Raw genomic sequence first — 23,544 nt, 5'->3', positions numbered from 1 at the left:
ATATAACCTGCACCATGTGTTTAATAATTCTTTAACATAAATATTAAAGGTAAAGTAAAACATCCCTTATATAATATAGTTGAAAATACAGTACATATTTCATCACATTATAACAGTTCCGCTACTAGAACTGTAGGTGTATAATCAATGTTTTGGACATTACTAAAAATTAAAGGAATTTAGTATCACATAAGGATGCTTATTTTGTAACAAATATGCTGTATATAGAATATGCTGATTCTTAAAAGAGTTGTAACATAAAATGATTCTTAACACACATGAATATTGTATGAAAACAAAATAAAATGTTCCGTAACAACATACTGATAATGAAGGTGTAATTTTAAGTTGGGTTTCAACCATTTAGAAATGGCATAATGGAAATAATTATAAGTTTTGGATATTTTTAAAGAGAAACAAAATAATATATTCAAGCAATGGTGGTTGAGTACAATGTACCAGAATGTACATGACAAAGTCATCAATAACTAGCATAGCAATTTTTATCATAATCAACCAACCCTTTAAGAGCTACCAATTTCAGATTGCACAACAAACATTTCAAAATGCACAAACAACGAAGTGAACAATGCTTGTTCACAAAATACAAACACAACACAAGGAAACAAATATCCAATTTTATATCCCAAATTAAGCTGTTTAAACACAGGTGTGTAAATGCTGCATAGATTTGTAAAACTTATATCATTTCTGTGCTATATCATGCAAACTAAATTTTGGTTTTCAATCACATCCACAAAATATTGCATAGGTTTACATCTTTTTAAATAAGTTGGATGACTAAAAAAGTCTCGTGACTGTTAGGTTTTGTGGACAGTTTTTTATACAATGATAGTTATTTTCAATGAACATGCTAAAGTTAGATGAATATCCTTTAGGTATGAAAAAACTACTACTAAATAAGGTGAAAACTTTGTATGGTTAAGGCAAAAAAAAAAGAGTATATTTAGTTCCATTAAAACAAAATCACTGCATAATACCTATATAAACAGAGTTTTTATCATATTATACATAATCATTTAAAAAATGTAACAAGTGGGAAAAAAGTGAATGCATGCTTAAGAACGAGCACTGTGCCTTAAGTAACTTATCAATATAATCACTATGTTTTTGTCACAATGAAATATACTTTTGTAAATCATCAAACTTCATGATTCATAAGTAAAATTCAAAGAAAAAACAATACAATGTGATCAAGTCCTACTATTGATTATATTTACAATAGTAGTATCAATAAGTAATAAATGAGTATATGGTAAGAAAGTCAATATTGGATTTAATCATATATATGAGACAACAACTGTAATGTATATAAAAATAACGGGACATTTATCTAATCATATAAGGAATGTTAATAACATCCTATGTATCTATATGTGTGTATTTATTAAAAACATAATTAACATATGTGTATAGCGATATTGAACATATGCTGAAATCATGGCTCATTCAAGGTTCATGTAACACAACATTTGAGCTAAACAATACATGTTTACAATAAACATCATTTTAGATAGGATTTAACTCATTACAGAATAAGACCTTTTAAAGTTCATTCCGTTGGGTGCAAAGGCAAGAATTTAGCATTTTATCATTCAAAGCGCCTTGTCCTGTATATACCATATACCGGAATACGGCATTTAGTGTGGTGCTCCAATCATTTTTTAGTCTCACTCTTTCAGAAATGTAAAACGCAATATTCAGTATGTTCATATGTCAAGAAAATCTGTCATCTATTTCTTTAATTAATATCTTATTATCAAGACATTTTTCAAGAAAAAAAATTGTCAGTTTTTTTTTTTTTTTTTTGGTTTTGGTATAAGCTTATATTGTGAATGGTAGATACAATGTAGGCCATCAAAATACATTTTCTTTATAGTCATATCTAAAAAATAATTTTATGATAACAGTCTAAACCATTCAATATGAAACGTCAATCTGACAAGGCTATTTTGTGAGATAAATCTAAAATGATAAATAAGATAAATTAAGATAAGTGAAAATATTTCAATAGAAAAATGAGATAAGACATCAAAACAGCATGTCTGCACAATGAATACATTTATTGTTCGATTAAATTCATGTTAACTCACATACCGTGAATTAACAGAAAAACACCAAATATGTTTACAAGAGGGCCATGATGGCCCTGAGGTCGCTCACCTGTATATAGGCCCCCCAAACCCCCCCCCCCCACAACGTTGCAGGGCCAATTTAACCCAAGGGCTTTTATTTGTACAAACTTGGTAGACAATAAGAAGATGTTTCATGCTAAACATCTAAGCTCTAGCTCATTGGGCTTTTTAAAAGAATATTTTTTTAAAGTTTTTACTATACACATATAGTTAAAAACAATGACACCCCTGGGGCCGGGCCAGGGCTTTTATTTGAACAAACTTTCTAGACACTTACTAGAAGATGTTTCATGCTTAATATCTAAACTCTAGCTATTTGGGTTTTTTCAAAGAAGATTTTAAGTTTTTGCTATATACACATATAAAGAAAATCAATGACCCCCGGGGCGGGGCCAATTTTGACCCCAGGTCTTTTATTTGAACAAACTTTGTAGACACTCACTAAAAGATGTTTCATGCTTAATATCTAAACTCTAGCTATTTGGGTTTTTTCAAAGAAGATTTTTTAAGTTTTTGCTATACACATATAAGGAAAACCAATGACCCCCAGGGCGGTGCCAATTTTGATCCCAGGTCTTTTATTTGAACAAACTTGGTAGACACCTATTAGAACATGTTTGATGCTAAATATCTTAGCCATAGCTCTTTGAGTTCTTTAAAAGAAGATTTTTTAAGTTTTTACTATATGCATATAGGGAAAATCAATGACCCCCCGGGGCGGGGCCAATTTTGACCCCAGGGCTTTTATTTAGACAAACTCGGTTGACACTTATTAGAACATGTTTCATGCTAAATATCTTAGCTCTAACTCTTTTGGTTCTTTAAAAGAAGATTTTTTAAGTTTTTACTATATGCATATAGGGAAAATCAATGACCCCCTGGGGCGGGGCCAATTTTGACCCCAGGGCTTTTATTTGAACAAACTTGGTAGACAACTATTAGAACATGTTTGATGCTCAATATCTTAGCCATAGCTCTTTGAGTTCTTTAAAAGAAGATTTTTAAAGTTTTTACTATATGCATATAGGGAAAATCAATGACCCCCCGGGGCGGGGCCAATTTTGACCCCAGGGCTTTTATTTGAACAAACTTGGTAGACAACCATTAGAACATATTTCATGCTAAATATCTTAGCTCTAGCTCTTTGGGTTCTTTAAAAGAAGATTTTTTAAGTTTTTACTATATGCATATAGGGAGAATCAATGACCCCCCCCGGGGCGGGGCCAATTTTGACCCCAGGGCTTTTATTTGAACAAACTTGGTAGACACTTATTAGAACATGTTTCATTCTAAATATCTTAGCTCTAACTCTTTTGGTTCTTTAAAAGAAGATTTTTTAAGTTTTTACTATATGCATATAGGGAAAATCAATGACCCCCCCCCGGGGCGGGGCCAATTTTGACCCCAGGGCTTTTATTTGAACAAACTTGGTAGACACTTATTAGAACATGTTTCATGCTAAATATCTTAGCTCTAACTCTTTTGGTTCTTTAAAAGAAGATTTTTTAAGTTTTTACTATATGCATATAGGGAAAATCAATGACCCCTGGGGCGGGGCCAATTTTGACCCCAGGGCTTTTATTTAAACAAACTTGGTAGACACCTATTAGAACATGTTTGATGCTCAATATCTTAGCCATAGCTCTTTAAAGTTCTTTAAAAGAAGATATTTTAAGTTTTTACTATATGCATATAGGGAAAATCAATGACCCCCGGGGCGGGGCCAATTTTGACCCCAGGGCTTTTATTTGAACAAACTTGGTAGACACTCACTAGAAGATGTTTCATGCCAAATATCTAAGCTCTAGCTCTTATGGTTTTTTAAAAGAAGATATTTAAAGTTTTTCTTTTCGGGTTGCCATGGCAACCAGAGTTCTGCATGGAATTAAATTCTTTGAACAATTTTTAAAGGTGACCACCAAAGGAACATTCCTGTGAAGTTTGGATGAAATTGGCTCAGTGGTTTATGAGGAGATGTCATTTAAAGTAAAAGTTTACGGACGGACGGACGGACGGACGCCGGACGAAAAGCGATCACAAAAGCTCACCCTGTCACTTTGTGACAGGTGAGCTAAAAATAGAAACACTCACAATTTGCATCAATGTATGGAAGACTAGCAACCTGCAGATATTTAGCACTAACAATTGCATATAAATAATCAACAACAAAAAAACTTCCACCACAAAAATATAAATATATTATCTATATTTGTTTGTTTTAATATAAACATTTGAGTAAAAGGAACAAAATGCCGCCAATCTTTCATTAACATTACAAATATAAAATCATAAACTCACTGAAAATTATAAAAAAAAAGAAACTTTCTGCATAAATTATCAAATAATAACACAAAACAACATGTTGCATCATCAACAAATTTACCCCTTTTTTATACATAAAAAGTGTAACTGGACTTTGTGTGAAATGCCAATATAAGTTGACTGATACAGTCAAAATACACAGGTAAAATTGAGGTAGTAAATCTGGTAAACAAATGGTCAACATCTTAAATGTGTAGTATAGCAATATTGAACATATGCTAAATCATGGCACTTTCAAGCTACACAACATTTGAGCTAAACAATACTGCATTTCTCCATGGGGAAAATTTACATATAGACTTCAATGTGTCATGTGAAATAATGTTTTTAAAAGATGTGATGTGTTGATTTGATTAAAGCAAAGTATTTCACAAACCTACTTTTACACATATGTATGCATCTGGTCAATTTTGTAACAGTTTATGACAAAATGTTGACAAGTTTAAAATACTATGACTATGCATATTGTATTCCGCCATTTCCTACTGTGTAAAAGTAAATGATATTGGCCATTAACAACCTTAAACATAAATTAAGCATTTAAAGATTGCCTAACACAAACATTAAAACAATTTACTGTATTAATTCTTTGGGTACCAGTAGTAATAATGACTAGCCTATGCTACCAGTATAGAATCAGGCTAGCCTGTATATATTGTGTAGTCTGACATGCATATGTTACCAGTACAGAATCAGGCTAGCCTATATATTGTGTAGTCTGACATGCATATGCTACCAGTATAGAATCAGGCTAGCCTGTATATATTGTGTAGTCTGACATGCATATGTTACCAGTACAGAATCAGGCTACCCTACACATAAAGTCTGATTATCCTTTCTACACAAGTTGCCTATGTATACATACGTGCAGCCTGACTTGCCCATGCTACCAGTATAGAATCAGGCTGGCCTGTATATATGTCCACTCTGACTAGACTATAATGTTGAATGCTCAATGTTAGCACTTTGTTGGAGAAACTTTTTCATTTACAATTGACAATTTCAAATTAAAAGTTGGGTATATACAAAATAGCAGGGTAGGAATAAAAGGTAGAAAAAATACCAAAAATACCTACACCACTACAAACCCACATTTTTTGCCATAAATTCTAGAAACATATCTTTATCTAATCTCTTCAATTCCTTTTGTAAGAAATGATTTAACATTTGAGCTTTGCGTAACTTAAAGTTTTTAATGTCAATGGATTTTCTCATTGCTTCATATGCAACTTTAATATATTTTCTTTCCTGTTCACTGTCAACTTTTTGTGACCACAAAGTTTTGGCTGTTCTATCTAACCGTCCAACACTTTCCTCTAACTCTGAGATTTTCTTTAAAACAAGTTCAATATTTTTCTTCACACACTGTTCTGAACAAGTGTTCACTGCTGCGTCTATCTGAAGACTAATGTTTGCATGATAGAGAAGGAATTTCACAAGATTTGGAACAGTTTTTTCCACATCATCTGGATATTTTATACTGTCAGATTTCCTGAAATGATAAATTAATTTGGTCAGACATATAATTTACACATGGTTCATCTGTTGATGATTATAGAGACAAACAAAACTTTTTACCTTAAAAATCTGAAATCTGACACAATAATGCATCTCTAATGTATACTTTCTGACTCAATATCAAAACATAATAACAAGACCAATTTCATATCAAATTTTATAAAAACATATGTCATAGATATACTACATAATATAATTTTTGCTATGAGTCTATGCAATAACATCATCTTATCTTCAACAGTAAATTTGAAATATTATGCATCAGAAAATGATGATCAATAAACAATCAATGAATCAATCATTAATGAATAATTATTTAAAAGAAGATGTGGCAGACAGTCAGTACATGCTAATGTGATAACTTTAAATTTGACAGTACAACAAAGAATTTATGTAAATAATAGCTCTGATATATAATATAACGATATAAGTAGAAGATCAAACGGAGATAAAAACAACTATAAAGTAAGAAATATATATATACCTGTATGCTGGGAAAAAGATCAAAGTTGGAAATCTATCTACTGTATATTCCCAAGGTAGATCATTTGTATCACCATTTATTCTGTAATAATATTAAACCAAATAAAATGAGAGTACATCTTAAAATGCAAAACTACATTGTACATCTAACTTGTAATTCTTCAAGAGTCATTTTCATATGGTTTTGAATGACAACGATACAGTAAATATTAAAGGGTCATGTGGTGATATCCTAGCTGTACTACATAAGAAAGATCTCAGGCACACCTCAAGTAATCCTTCACTTGCAAAGCTGGAATGTCACCATATGACTGTTGCAATGCTGGTGTTAAAACCTAAGAACAACAACATCAACAGAACAGATGATAACTTAAGATTATAAATTTCAATCGTGGATACTATAACAAGAACCAGTTGAACCGGCTAATGCTCCCCGAAAAAGTTTTGGACACAGAAAAGTATACCTCTTGTAGTTTCAGAGTTATGTCCCGGACAAAGTTCAAAGTGCAATAACTCCAAACTTAGACAAGACAAAGTTACAGTTCTTTGCGTTGCTCATCTGCCCAATGATTTCTATTTACCTACAAAGTTTCTTGTTCATATCTCTTATAGTGTCAGAGGTATGTCATGGACAAAGTTCAAAGTGTAAATATGATCAAAGGGCAATAACTCCAAAATTAGGCAAGGCAGAGTTGTGGTTCTTGTGAACTGTACATCTACCCAAATGAGATCTATCTATCTACAAAGTGTCTTGTCAATATCTATTATACTCCTGGACAAAGTTCAAAGTGTAAATATGAACAAAGGTCAATAACTCCAAAATTATGGTTAGAGTTATGGTTCTTGTGCACTGCACATCTACACAATGAGAGCTATCTAACTACAAAGTTTCATATTGATACCTCTTGTTGTTTCAGAGTTATGTCCCAGACAAGAAAAGTGGAAGGATGGACCGACGTGCGACCAAATAGGGATAAAGCGCCATTTCTATTGTTTTCTTTTGTTTAATAGAGGGCCATGGCCCCTTATCCAATTGTTACGGAATGAATTCTTTTGTTCTCTTTTGTTCTGTTTACAGTTAGATGGCACCCTATCCCTATTTGGTAGTGCAGACAGACAGACGAACAAAGTGGTGACAATATTCTCACCCTTAAGGGAGCATTAAAAAAAATTATACATGTATATAGACTGACAACAAATATTGTAGTGACAATATTCTCACCCTTCAGGGAGCATAAAAAAAAATTATATATAGACTGACAACAAATATTAGATACATATAAAGCTTGCTATATATTACCTGGAAAACACCAAATCTTTGGCACCTTTAAAATATTGAGCAGTTGTAAGGAACACTTTTGACAATTGTGAACAAAATCCACATATATGACTGTAAAACATTAACAACACATCCTGTAAATAGATCAACACAAAGTCAGTCAATTTTAAACAGGTGGATAAAGAAATAAATACTATTTATATTACACAACAAAATAATTAATTCTTTATTACACAAGAGAGATACATTATTTATGTATGGGTAACTTAAATGCTTAACATGTACAATTACTTACTAACCAGTATGTTAATTATCAGCTTATCTAATAATTCTAGAAAAATTAATAGGTTAACCTTTTTAACACATGAAACAATGTAAATATATATTCCAAGCAAATTTTGTTAATAAAATTTCCCATCTAAGGCATGTAAACAGTTTTTTGTTTTTTTTGGGTCATATTGCAATTTTTTCACCTTTACTGGTGGAGGTGCTCTTCTGTGCATTATTTCAGGCATGAACAGGCACATGAGTAAAACCACCGTATTCCGTTAGCATACTGAATAATTTCCTCACATGGAAGAACCCAACGTCTCTGGCGGGATTTGAACCCACAGTGGTGAGGGGCAAGTGGTTTGAAAAGTAATCACAGTTCACTATGCAAATGTTTACCTTATTTTCTTCCATAACAACTTCCAGGAATGTACTGGCAGTAACTTCAGTTATACACACACTATCTTTCTTACTGCATTCATCTGAAGGCATTACTTCTGTTGACTTCCTATATGGATTTAGAACACCTTCTGTATAATTCTTCACAAAATGGGCTAAAAAACATATAGTGTCAGAGTCAAAGAAATACAAATAAATTCTTAATAACAACTGTCAGTAATATATTGGTTATAAAATAGATCTACATTAATAACAAATTGTTTCATATGGCTATTATCAAAAGGTGGCACCAAGAATACATGCCCACCAATTTACTGATTCAACCATGATTCACTTACTACTTATCATTTTAAGTTGTGACTATCATCAAAACTGGCACTTTCAACACTTACACTATAATAGACTGGTCCACTAGAATTAAACTAATTTTGAAAAATCACAAGCAGTAAGTTACATTTAAACTGGTACAGAACTCCCAACAGAATGGTTGGACTATGATTTACTTATATTTGGAAATCCCAAAGACAACACAAAAAACAATAAAGTGGAATATTAGAGTAAAACTACTTACCAAGGTTTCTATAATTCAATTTATCCCTGAGAAGGAAGACATTTTCATCATTTAAATCTACAAGTATCACAGACGGTATCTTTGGTGTGTTTGGTATATTTAAGTGTTTCAAAAACACAGAATGATATAAACTATCTATATAAAAGAAATTTATGGTTTTATTAGTCCTACACCCTAAACCTGTTACATTTCCATTTCGAACATCACTTAACAATGTTAACACTTTTGAAGTTTCTTCTAGGGTTGGTAAAAATTTAGTCTTTTGTAAAGTTAATTTATTTAAATGCTGTTGACAGAAAATGCTTTCACCATTTTGAATAAAAGTGTCAGTTATTCGTCGCTCTTTACCAGACATTTTTTTGATATGTAAATTAGGCAACTCAGTCATGCCTCTTTTACAACACACGGAATGGTGCTCATTTATATTATAATATTGATACAAATCAGAGCATGAGTTCTCCAACGAATGAGACCAAAATGATATTCCCTCTGGTTTAAATCCTATATCACAGACTGTGTCACTGTTCAAAATATCTTTCTGAACACAATATTCACATACAGTGTGTAGGCTGGGTTTTTGGGAACCAGTCTTTAAAGAAACACAACACTTCCTGTTACTTGTAGATAAATTACTCTGATGAACACTGGATTTCTTCTCAAGGCACTTTTTATGGTAAGCTGTAGCTTCATGTTTCTGTGGTATTGTACTCTGTATATAAGTCTGTATAATATCCTGGTAATATTTGCTATAATTACCACAACTCCTAAATGCATAGCTGGCAATATTTATCTGAAAAATTTTAAGTTTCAATTATTTCAATCAAAGAAAGACATGACAAAAAATATGCAATACATAATCACAATAAAAATAAAACATGCAATACATGTCCCATCTAAGCATATATACATGTATATGTACATTATGAATTTTCTCATAAGGATTTATCTTCCAACTGAAAAAGACATAAAAATAATTCAGTGGTGAAATAAACAAATGTTGACACAATATAATCCTGCGGTCTTTTTTGTCTTCTATGCTTAGAATGCAAACAGCCATTTTCAAACTTAACTGGTTAAGCAAAAATTAATAACTACCCATAAGCAATATTTCAGGCATGTGTTGGCATCAAAGTGAAGCGACCAAACTTCTGAATCTTGTCCGGAAACATTTCAATTTTTAATTCAGTTTACATTTAAACCTCCTTAAGAAGAAGAAAAAATAATAACTAAGTAAATTTTCATTAGGTCGCCTTTTAAAAGTAGGGCCCCCAGAAATAACATTAAATACTTTTTTACATTATTTTTAAAATCCCTTTTAAAAAATGGATGGGGAAAAAAAAATCGTAAAGAACTTCAAACAAAACGTTTAAATTTGTTCATACAATTTGCTTTTCTGCCAACCAGAAATACCTTCTTTTATTATACTACCAAATTCTTTCTTCCGGGTTTTTTTCTAGTACCACTTGATTGGAAAGGACAAAATTGTGACCTGTGGTCTGGAACGCACAGAATCGGGATCGTATCAAACACAGAGGGAAACAAATAACTGCTTTTGTTTTGATATTTCTTGTAATTTGTGGCACTAAAAATAATAATTGATCAATTATAACATATAAATATGATGACCAATTTATCAATTTAAACTTAAGCTTGAAATAGGTTAGGGACCTACACAATGACGACGGTATATGACCCCGGGCTTTTGGATACTGTAATTTTTCCAGACCACTGTTGTGACACCTGACCATGTTAAATGAGTTATCTTCTCCTATTTATGTTGCTTACTTTGTTAGTAACGTAGTAGATAATGTAAATGAAAAACACGATATATATATTTGGACGCTTTTGTCAACATTCTTCTTGAATTAAGATGTCAGTAATAATGGATTTACACATAAAACCTAACTAGATCAGTATTTACCGGTTACTTGAAATTTTATTTCATTTGTTTCATTTCACCATCTGGAGTGAAGAAAGAAAATATAGTTCTAGTTAACAGCTTACCATATCACGATATCGGTTAAATGAGAGGAGAGGATTGGTCGGGGCAAACACAAACACTGCTGGACCCTTCTGTATGTGTAACGATAAAGTTAAACTTTTTACTCCTGGAGGCACAAGCCAAGGTGCTACATTCTACAAAAAAAGGAATAAACAATTTTAATTCATATCAATCTAAATGAAAACTCAAATTTAATTACCTAGTATGACATTAGAGTGGTTGCAATGTCATATTTTATAATTTGTTAAAAAAAGTAGTACAAAAAATAAATTTTATTTTCATATATAAATTTATTCATAATATTCTAAATACCGTAAAATTTTTCCATTAAAAGCCCCCTGGGGGCTAAACTTTTTCCAAAAAGGGGGAGCTATTATGCGTACAATACTAGTTTTCCTAAATCCAAAACTCACTGAGTAATACATTTAGTGTTTAGCAAGGTGTTGGTATAAAAATTAAAAAAGTGTTAAGTTTTAAAGTTCATATTAAATATTTGTGTTAAATAAAATACTATGGTTCTGAATTGATTTGAAAAAATTAATGGGCTTTAATTATCATTCGCACTGATAATAGATTGTTTTCGATATAAAAAGCCTGGGGCCTTTATTAGGGGAGGGGACGTTTTATTAGGAATTTTATGGTATATGACATCAGGAATGTACACAATATACCTATAGATAAACAGTAATTAGAAATACCTCATATTTAAAAAATTTGTAACATTTTTCACTTTTATAAATAAAAAAAGAAGGCCTATCTATTTACAAATATACAATTTTTAAAAAAGTAAGAAAGACATTGTCCAGAAGAACACCCGGTTCATAAGAAAACACTACATCTCAATTATCGTGATTTTTTGGTTACCTAAATACTAAAATTTAGCCATGCATGGCAGAATTTATGTCCAATCAATGCTGACACAATTCTCTCGGGATAAAACCTTTTAAATCAGTGTAACTAAAGTTAGTGCGAGGCACTTAAACTTAAAGACTCCATCCATATTGGCTATTCAATTTTTTTTTAAATGTAACCTCCCTTGGTTAGGTGCCGGTGTTTTGTCTTTAAAGTTGATTCATGTAGGGAATGATGCAATGTATGTAGATAAAAAATAATTATCAGGCAAGTTTACTAATATTTATAGTAACTCAAAGAATCCAGTCTTTCCGAAAGACCGTCGGACCTGACCAGTAAAAAATCAGAAGGTCCGATAAAAATATATGTATTGACGGCCCAACGGTCCGGTAAAAAATTAAGGTTTTATAAAAACCTTACATTCAACATTATGCAAAGGCCGATCATTTACCTAAATTCAAAATGTTGTCATTAGATAATGTAAGCTCTGATGCAATGCTTGTCAACTGTTATGCATTCTCATAAATTCATAATGCAAACTTTTATGTAACAACGTAAGATAAAAATATCCGACAACTAGTACAATTAAAAGTCAAGAAGCGGCTGCGTAAATTACATAAGCGGCCCAGATGTGAAAGGTCACCCGCTATTAGCTTGTTTACACAGTTGAAAGTGTCAGTGTATTAATTGAAACAATTTACGTCTTTAATCCGTGTTTAGCAGCCAATTACGGATATGAAAGATCGTCCAAGATGTTGACAAAAATTAAACTATACTGTGAAGGTGCCAAAATCATTGAACAATTATTAAATCTGTCAACTTAACTAAATTACCGATATATATAATTATGTTTACATACATATGCCAGGCTGTTGCTGAAATTTACCCTCTCATTTTGCTAGTACAATGTATATATTATAGTCTGTATGGAATTAAAGTTTAAATAGCAAAATCCATTGAATACATGTATAACAAGATTTATGTTTACAATTTGATTGCGATGAAAAAAGATAACTTCACTTCGTTGATAATATAATTTTCTTTTTGTACACAAATTTTTTGACTGCTGACACAAATATCAAGTGACTCAAAATGCTATACCAATCAGGTTTTTTTTTCGGTCCAGTAAAATCATGTTTGGTCCAGTAAAAATTTTCAGTTTACAAGACCTACTGTCCAGTAAAACTCTGAAGTCTTTCGCATAGACTGAGAATCAAAGATTTCCAGAGTTTGATACCAACTTTGTCTTGTGGTTAATGAACATTGAGCAAGCTTAAAAATTTCCCCTCAAATGGTCCGAATCCACTGCCTTTTTTAAGCCAAACCTCTACCTTGGTGAGTGGGTATATGGCATGTATGTATAATCCCTCAATTCAATCAAAGCACAGAAGGCGCTGAATTTGTTTGGGTCTCAGAATGTAAGAAAGGTGCAGGTTGTGATATTATAAACCAATTTGTTTTTGTATAGTGCCACCAATGTTTTTCAGCGTTTAAATTGTAGTAAATTGGCTATAAGACAAACTGCAACACTGATATTCAATCCAATGGTTTATTTGACTTAAACAATTAGAAAAAAAAGGAGTTGCCTTATCTGGGATTTGAACTCCAGACCTCTCGCTTCCTAAGCAAGCGCGCAAACCCCTTGGCCACGGCGAATTTATATGTTTACGGTCTGAAGAAAACAATATTATTCTAAATTAGGGTTTGTAACGAATATAACACGTATGTAAATAATCATGGGGGAGCTTAAACTATAAGCATGGTATATTATAAAGAATAAAACAATATTAGAAATCTTCGATCATCTCAGGAATTATTTTGCCTTGAAAAATTAATTTGCGCCTGTCATTTGACCATCTTTACGGGCAGTGATCTCCCCATGAATTTTTCGGCGTTAGTGTACATATAAAGGGAAGTAACCGCTTCAAAAAAGCGGACTACTTTGGGCATTTGCAATTAGCAGCATTAGAGTCTGAAATTTCGCTACCATTATTTGTTTGCTCTGACGACCCAAACAAATAAAAATACAAAATTACTCATACACACATTTTAATAGTTTTTTAAAAATTGTAATTGAAATACATACCTTTTGTTTGTAATACAGAATCCATGCAGTCATATTCTTTGAGGTTAAATTGTAAAACACGGGATATATCTATAAATAAAATATAATTCATATCTAAGTGTTACATGTACTACTAATGTACAAATCTTTAAAACTACGATTTGTTTTTGCACTAGTTTTTACTCAAACATTGGGTATTTCTTAACAATAATATTCTTGGATTCTGAAATAGTATGTTTTTTTCTGCAGACAGCGTGCAAACTTTCCTCATTCAATTTTAATCAGTGTTTGGGGACAAATAGCACTAATGGCATAGTCACATAGGATATCTTGTATATGACTTTGAACCAAATAATTGGCAGTGTGCTATACCAAAAATTCTCAACATAAATATCTCAGGTTTGTACACTTAATTCTTTCCAACCAAAACATGCTGACTGACCTTCAAACAATTCTTACAAAATATAATTTAATCAAAACATTAATCTTATAATAAAACTTCACTTCTAAATTACAAATATCTTGTCATTCAGTATTTACTTGGCTATATTGACCACTATCAACTAGACCTATCACTGAAGGTGATTAATACCCCCACCAGCAACTTTGAATTTTGAAAAAAAAGTAGTCTGAAGAAAAATTTGAACAAAAACTATCAACTGTGTACAAAGAAATATTTCAATTAATTGTAATCACAACTGGGGTCTTGAAATAAGCTTGCTATACACCAAGTTTGATTACAATATCTCATTCCTAACTCTAGTTTAATGTCCGGAAACCATTTTTCTATTTTAAATAACACTATAACGGTGACCTTGACCCTAGGGGTCCAAATGCAATACCAACCCAGGTCTTCATATAAGCTTCCTATACACCAAAATAAGATTAAGTAATATCTCATTCCTAACTCTAGTTATTGTCCGAAAAACATTTTTCTATTTTTCGTAACAGTGACCTTAACTGAACCTTGACCCCAGGGGGTTCAAATGCAATACCAACCAAAGTCTTCATATAAGCTTGCTAAACACCAAGTTTGATAACAAATATCTCATTCCTAACTTCTAGTTATTGTCCGGAAACCATTTTTCTATTTTTGAGTAACAACTCTAACGGTGACCTTGACCCTAGGGGGTCCAAATGCAATACCAACCCAGGTCTTCATATAAGCTTCCTTTACACCAAAATTAGATTACAATATTCTCATTCCTAACTCTAGTTATTGTCCGAAAACCATTTTTCTATTTTCCTAACGATGACCTTGACCTTGACCCAGGGGCGTTTCAAATGCAATACCAACCCAGGTCTTCATATAAGCTTGCTATATGCCAAGTTTGATAACAATATCTCAATCCTAACTCTAGTTATTGTCCGAAAACCATTTTTTCTATTTTTAGTAACGGTGACCTTGACCTTGACCCCAGGGGGTCCAAATGCAATACCAACGCCAGGTCTTCATATAAGCTTGCTATACACCGAGTTTGATTACAGTATCTCATTCCTAAGTCAAGTTATTGTCCGAAAACCATTTTTTCTATTTTTCCTAAACGGTGACCTTGACCTTGACCCCAGGGGGGTTCAAATGCAATACCAACCCAGGTCTTCATATAAGCTTGCTATATGCCAAGTTTGATAAACAATATCTCAATCCTAACTCTAGTTATTGTCCGGAAACCATTTTCCTATTTTTAGTAACGGTGACCTTGAACCTTGACCCCAGGGGGTCCAAATGCAATACCAACCAGGTCTTCATATAAGCTTGCTATACACCGAGTTTTTGATTACAGTATCTCATTCCTAAGGTCCAAGTTATTGTCCGGAAACCATTTTTCTATTTTTAGTAACAGTGACCTTGGCACCTTGACCCAGAGGGCCCAAATGCAATACCAACCCAGGTCTTCATATAAGCTTGCTATCGCCAAGTTTGATAACAATATCTCATTCCCTAACTCTAGTTATTGTCCGGAAACCATTTTTCTATTTTTAGTAACGGTGACCTTGACCTTGACCCCAGGGGTCCAATGCAATACCAACCGGAGTTTTCCACATAAAGTTGCTATATACCAAAGTTTGATTACAATACCTCATTCCAAACTCTAGTTATCGTCCGGAAACCATGATGTGAGAGAGACCGACCGACGGACCGACCGACCAACCGACCGACCGACAAGCTGACTCCTATATACCCCCCCTAAACTTCGTTTGTGGGGGTATAATAAATAAATCATCATATTCACAAGTTATTAATAAATCTAAGACAGATGTTTTGAATTATCATTTACAATTCACTAACATATTTAAAAAAATTATTATACCAGTGAAGAGTTTCCAATTCTTGTAAGTACGAACTGGTTTGGTAATGACATGTCCAGACTGTTTGCTAGTTGCAGTGAAGTTACAACTCCAAATCTTACAGGTTGATACACATCTACAAAATAAATTTTAAGTTGTTAGTTCCACCTATGACTATATCCCTTCTCCATATTACATCAAATTAACAGGTCTTATTATTATTCAACTGAAGTTATTTTGTCTTATTTCAAATTTAACTTTTGCTAAATTTAGTCAGCATCTATCAAGTATAGGTAAATTTCTTTTAACTTCCCAGCTTAAAAATTCAATGAGAACCTCTAGTTTCTCCTCCTGGTTTATTTCAGGACCAACTAATGCCTGCTAGTCAAGTATATTCTTTAAAACTTTACATATAAAATGTAACAAGCTCAAATGTGGATAAAAAAAATCAAACCCACATCAGCTATCGGGTACTAATTTAATTAGAGAAAATTAGGTTTTATCTATCAATTTAACCTGACCCTTTGCTCTTCTGGAAGTGAATGCAATTAGCCAATTGCAACCATTATAAATCAAGGTCAAATAGTATAATCTGTAAGTCTGACCGGGATTTTTATTTTGTAGCTTAGTTTTTTGTAGTTTTTCAAGCATCTTAAAATTTTGGAATGAACATTCTAAATTACAAAGCTAGGCAAATCCATTTTACAATTTTAGCAGGCTAGAAGTTCAATAATTTAAATATCATATTTTTCCCCTTTAAAAAATGTCTTATAATGCAATAATAACTGAAACAGTATATTTTCATATACCCAATCTAACAACATGCATTCAAAACTCTTAGATAACATACAGAAATTAGTAACAAAACCATTGAGATGTCACTCTTAAAGCTGTAAGATAGAACTGATGGAAGGCGGGGCCTTGTTGTTGTGGGGCAGATCCTGGTGGCTGAGGGGAGGAGTTAAAATCAAAATAACCAATCACTGCATTCTGAAAATAGATGGATAGTCTATAGTAACTAAAAAATTTAATATAAAGTACTATTGACATTTTCATCAGTTTATTACTTGTATATAGTACCCAGTTTGTGAACTTCCCTTTTATCCTTTACAAAGCATATGATTAAGTAACTTTGTATTATTTTACACAAAAAGACCTGTAATGAAACCTTAAAATCCCTCACATTTTGACTGTTTTTGAAAATGTTGCCAATGAGGGTAAGCGGTATGAACAATTATGCACAAATACATACATGTATGTAAATACTTAAGTTGTTAAATTTATAAACATATTTCTGTAAGTTTAATTAAATGTTATAAAGGTTGAAGACTTACTATCATTTTGAACAATAAACTCTTTTAATCTGTCCATCTGTTCTCAGTGACTTTAGAGGAAATATATAAAACTTTCAGCAAACCTTACAAAGTACTCAGCTTCTTTTTATTCCTACAAAAAGAAACAATTTGAATTACCAACTAAAATGTACTGTAAAGTTTTCTGTTTTCTATGCAGTTATCACAGTTCAATTTGGGTATATATGGTGATTTTTATACTCTTCAACCCTGGCAGGTACAATATAATCAAAATATGCTCACAAACAACTTAACCTTTAAATTTAAAATACTGTAAAATATCAGCAATCCAAAATAATAATGAAATTTTCTTATTAATTAATATTCAACACGTCTTTGAGGCAGTGAAATAAATCCTCAGAAAAAGTACAAGTACTTGTTATTCTAACTTGAAGGAATCATTACTATGACATTAAAGCTGCACAACTCCAGATGAGCCCAAATATTTCCAGAAATTCAATCTTTAGAAAAATGTATTAAGATCTTCAGAAAATTAAAAGATTCAATATTAATTAATTATTTACATGTTATGTGTGATTAATGACTGATTTTGCAGTATCAATCACTATAATTCTACTGTGTTACTAACCAGTAAGAGGTATTTATGTATATTTTGACCTCTATTTGGTAATTAACATGGATTTCAAGTGCCGTTTGCAAATGTGTAAATTACCTTCTTTGTTCACTTCACAATATTTTACTTTAAAATACATTTCATAATCTTCATGATAATTAGCATGAATCTGGAGGTATGCTGCTTTAATAACATTAAACAATATAAAAATCCTGCCTGTAAATCTGTAACCATCTGTAACACCAGTATGGTAAATAAAGAGCTCAGGGTAGGAATAAAACTTCATCCTCTGTCTACATTCTCCTTCAACATACCAGCAATTGATAGCTACAAACTTCACCTTGAATTAAAATTTAATAACATAACATTATTTATTTCCAATAGTGTTTCACTATTTACATGTATAATTTAATAAGAAAACATGCATTGATATATGAGTTTGAATTATGTCTAATGATTCTTATCATTACTAATACTGAACCAGCAGGAACATTATGAACAAATTAGTAAAAACAAGCAATTATCATAGTATTGCAAGCAATCCCTAAGTCCCCTACCGGTATAGGAGAACCCCAGCAACATTCTGATGGGCCATTGGCCATTCAATTTTACCAGTGAATGAATGACATGAATGAACTTAAATCTTTTGAGTTCTAAGTATTCTATACAGTAATGTGTTAAGTTTCCCTGCCTAGTAAGGAAATTATGTTTATACAACCTTGTCTTATTATATGGGATTTTAAAGTAAATCCTATATGGAATGAAGAAGTTGGAGTGAAAAATACCAATTTCTCGAAAAAAATCTAAGTTCAAGAGGGACATAATTCTGGAAATAGACTTGCTAGAGTATTTAACCTTCTCAAAAATGTTGAGTGATAATAAGAAACATATATATGAAGTTTGAAGTAGATACATTAGGAAATAAAGAAGTTATTTAAAAAAGACAACATTTTTTTCCATAAAAATTCTAAGTTCAAGGGAGGTAATACTGATAATTTCTGTGCTAGAGTTATAAACCTTGTCACATATGATGTGGTTGATGACCAGAAACTTGTATTTAAAGTTTGAAGTAAACACCTTAAGAAATAAAGAACTTATAGTGAAAAAGCTGAAAATTTAAATCAGAAATCTTGAAATTCAGTCTATTTGTTGCCATAGCAACCAGAATTTTCAACATAGGAAGAAAAGAAAAAGATGTGCATAATCTCCAGACTGCCATCTACCCATATTTCAAGTTTCATAAAAATATTTTCAGAAATTTTTTAGTTATCTTTGGATCCAGTTTATGTGTTAAATTTGCCATATTTTCAGACTATTTGTTGCCATAGCAACCAGAATTTTAAACATAGAAAGAAAAGAAAAAGACCTGCATAATCTCCATACTGCCATCTATCCATATATCAAGTTTCATAAAAATATTTTCAGTACTTTTTGCGTTATCGCGGGATCCAGTTTTGTGGACAGACTGACAGACAGACAGATGGAGGGTAAACCGGTAGGGGACTAAAAAAGCTCTTAACAAATCCTTCTTTGCAATAACATGAATTTCAAAGACAAAAAAAAAATCTGCGCAACTTACAGTGCTATATAGAACTTTCGCAGCTCTGATGAATTCTCCTCTTACTCGAACAGACTGAGCACACCAGGGTGCATAGTACATGACAAAGATCAACTCTTCATCACCTAGAAGCTTGACAACAGGTTGAAGATTTCCAAATGGGTAATCTGCAACTCGGCTATGAGATGGGAAAAATTTCTGTGGCAAATTAGCTGTCTGAGTAATCTGCTTCTGATGAAAGCTGAAAATTCAAATTAACATATTTTAACTTCAATTCTACGGGGATTGTTTTTGTTCTAATCTTTGGTCAATGCAATGAAAATTATGTCCAACTATCGGTGTAGGGTCATTTTAGTGGGAAATTTACCTTCAGACTGGCTAAGGGTGTAGATGGGCTTGACAATCCAAAAGTCAAAGTCACTGCTATTCTCCTGGGGTTTCAATAGACTGACTAGTACAACCATGTTCTATATTATGTAGCACTTATTCAGCATGTGCAATCAATTACAAAATTAATGGTTCCTGTGCCCTTTGTTAAAAATGATTTCTAAAATGTGTGGAACATTTCAAAACTTGGGTGTATACTGTATAGCAGTTCAAACATTTTTTTCTTCCTTCTTTTTAAAAATTAAAGTAGCTTAAGAACCAGTACACAACATTCTGCAAAAGACATATCATTAACTACATTAGGACATTTTGTTGAAAATGCAAAATTCTGGTTGACACCGAGACGATGACAACTGATAGAAAATAAATTTTAACACTGAAAATCAATTGAAATTGCCCCCAACACATTAATTCTAAGGCAGTCTTTGTTAAATGGCTATAATTTTAAGTAAATAACTAAACATAAATAATAGTCAGCTTAGTTAAAACTACTGTTAACTATGACCAAAGCATCATAATAAGGTGTGGGTCAGATCGGATTGATACATGTAGATTTCAAAGTCCATGAAAAAATGTGTAAAAAAGTACAAATTTATTCATTTTCTTGTTTTCAAACCACAGGCAGACTACCTATGTCTGTATGTTATACTTATAATGATTTCTTCGTAATTTGATTAATTAATTAGTTTTGAGAAAAAAAAAAATATTATTTTGTTTGCAAAATAAATTGTTCATTTACTTTTAATATTATTATATTCATTATTTATTTTATTTGTTGGTTTAAGAAACAAATCATTTGTTTATAATTGATCAAAGAGAAAGTTTGCATGTCTTATCCGCCGATTATTTAACACTAATCATATGACATAAAGGTGTTTATCGTGTGGAAAGATGACAGTGCCAAGCAGGTACCATTTCTCAGCATCTCTTGACAAGACTTCTTCGTAAAAGATATGCCGCATCCATGGAGCCTTATTTGACTTCTGGGACAAGTACAAAGATGATGAGATGACTACTTCTCAACTACTGAGGTTATGTAGCCAGATTTCAGGAATAGGATCCAACAACTTCAATGACGGGATTTATGAGGACTATTTTTAAGTTTTATATAGAGTGATGAATAAAGAATAAAAACAGATTGTTGTTGTTTATTACGTAGAAATCATGCTGTATTCTCTTTAATACTATGCCACAGGGCCGGCAAAATTTGATTTTGACTCAGGGTTCCCTCTGGGTCAAAATTAGTTTGCGCCACCAAATTCGCCAATCAGAAAAAGTTGGAGCCAATGGCTCCAAAGTTGGAGCCAATAATTCTGCAAGGGAGACATGCCTATCTTTGCTAAGATATGCTAGCAGTTATATATCATTATGATTACAAACACATATTTATAATATTTCATTTTATTACAGCTGCACATGTTTATTATCTAAAATATAGACATACTATTATGTGGTTTTCAAATTCCATTTAAATAAATACACATGACGGCATAAATGTAATCAAAAACATCATGTTAAGTTAGTCATGGGAGGTCCTGTTTTCCACCATTTTGCCAGTATAGCAGTTCTTCTCACAGGCTGGACTGAGCCAAGATCTTTCCCAGCTTCTACACGACAATCTGGTGATCTACAGATACAAAATAAAAAAAAACAACATTACTATAAATTGACTTCATCTAAAAATCAAGGAGAACAAAAAATAAAATAGATACTAAGTATTTTTAACAATGAAAAGTATTGTTTATTTTAATAGGGTTTGCATGTGAATAGACACTTCAGCACTTTACATTCAGATATGAAAATATTAACATTGCAGTACAGTGACTTTAGATCAATCATTGGTGAAATTATTCTTTTAATTGTCATCCGATTTAATATTCAAACTGTAATTATTTTTAATCAGTTGACGAGTCAACTTACCGAAAGTTCAATGTTTGTCAACATCACGGACGATCTTTCACTTCTCTGTTCGCTACTAACACCTGTTGACCACACATGTCAGTAAATGAAAGACGTAAATTGTTCCATTTAACACATTGACACTTTCATCTTCACATGTTCCCGAAGTGTCACATAATTGATGACATAATTGATTATACGGTACCCGATTATACAGTTTGATAAACAAACTAACAGCGCGTGACCTTTCACATTTGGGCCGCTTATGTAATTGACGCGGCCGCTTATGACATTTAAGTGTACTAGTTGTCGGATGCTTTTTATCTTACGTTGGCGCCAGTTAAATTCGCCAATTAAAGATTTTATGCGCCAGAATTAATATATTGTCGCATTTGGCGCCATTGGCGAGCGACAGCGGGAACCCTGTGACTAACTTCTCCGTTTTTATGTGAAGCATTGTTTTACTTGTCCCTATGATATTTACGTAGTTTATTCTTGAAAACTTTCACTTGTCCGTACAGGCGGACAGACAACCTGGGCAATATGGACAATAGATTTTGCCAGCCCAGTGCATGTGTCAATTGTTTATATAGAGATGAAGATGTATTGTTCATTACGTACAACATTACGTGAAAATGTGTGATAAACCACACATTAAGACCTACAATAATTGATATGCCAATTATACAATAGATATTTTTTGCACCATATAAAATAATGTTCGCTGAAACCTAGCCTTAATATAGCATAAACGGTTCGACCCTTTTTACAGACTTCTTTTCTTACTGCTGTCAAAGCAAATTAAAGGGCTACACCCCTTCACTTCAGCTGTTCAGTTCATTATGACATGCAATTGCTTCATACCTTTCAGATGCTGACAAATATTGTTGATTAGACTTTAATTAGCACTTTGATTGAGCAAGTAAGCAAAGTGTACATGTTTCTCAGTTTTGAAATGATGAAAATAATTTAAAAATAAAATATAATTCAATGCATTCAAATTCTCACCCATTTCCTGACTGGAAATAAATTATTATGAAGAGAATAACAGAAATAGTCATCATCAATTTGCTAAGCCTTTGCAGACACGTTAACAGTCGGCGTTTCCTTTGATATGACCTCAAATCTGACGTTTGAAGTCTATCTTTCCCACTCTCCATTGGTTTGACAACACGTCAGATATAAACCGGAAATGATCTGCACCGGCTGTCAAACATATTTTATTAGCGATCTCACAATGAGAAAGAAAAACATTAAACTGAGTTCGGAAGAATAACAACTTAGAAAAAAACTTAAGTCGGTACATATACTCATTTTATGAAAATAAAAGCATGTGACGACTAAATTAAAATAACCAAAGAATGTTATTCAGATATGTTTGTTCAGATTTACAAACTACTTTGAGAAAATCCCATTTTTGCGCTGTGGTCAATATCTCCAAAATCAAAAAATCCTACTTTAGTTGCGAATTTTGCAAAACCTCGAAAAATGTATTTAAATACAGATTTTTATATTTGTTCACATGACTTTATCATCACGAATTTAGAACAAAGTTATTTAGAGAAAAA

General features: G+C 32.3%; 1 protein-coding gene and 1 long non-coding RNA gene across 2 annotated transcripts; both read right to left on the bottom strand.

Moving 5' to 3' along the window:
- Positions 1-2,918: 2,918 nt before the first annotated feature.
- LOC132713818 (thioredoxin domain-containing protein 11-like) lies at positions 2,919-23,187 on the bottom strand. The gene is made up of 11 exons (XM_060696492.1): positions 22,985-23,187; positions 19,712-19,931; positions 18,349-18,472; positions 16,230-16,342; positions 13,939-14,007; positions 11,003-11,134; positions 8,999-9,788; positions 8,428-8,582; positions 7,780-7,892; positions 6,481-6,561; positions 2,919-5,970 (listed from the first exon to the last, which is right to left on the bottom strand). The coding sequence occupies exons 1-11, from the start codon at positions 23,134-23,136 to the stop codon at positions 5,559-5,561; spliced, it is 2,361 nt and encodes a 786-aa protein (XP_060552475.1). The 5' UTR covers positions 23,137-23,187; the 3' UTR covers positions 2,919-5,558.
- On the bottom strand, positions 21,463-22,397 carry LOC132713859 (uncharacterized). Its single transcript, XR_009623498.1, has 2 exons — positions 21,998-22,397; positions 21,463-21,704 (listed from the first exon to the last, which is right to left on the bottom strand). It is a non-coding gene; the product is annotated as an uncharacterized LOC132713859 (long non-coding RNA).
- Positions 23,188-23,544: the final 357 nt, after the last annotated feature.

Source organism: Ruditapes philippinarum, unplaced genomic scaffold (genome assembly GCF_026571515.1).
Source record: "Ruditapes philippinarum isolate M1 unplaced genomic scaffold, ASM2657151v2 ctg587_1_1_1_1, whole genome shotgun sequence".
NCBI lineage: Eukaryota > Metazoa > Mollusca > Bivalvia > Venerida > Veneridae > Ruditapes > Ruditapes philippinarum.
Note: the sequence above shows the minus strand (reverse complement) of the source record. Positions and strands in the feature narration are given on the sequence as shown.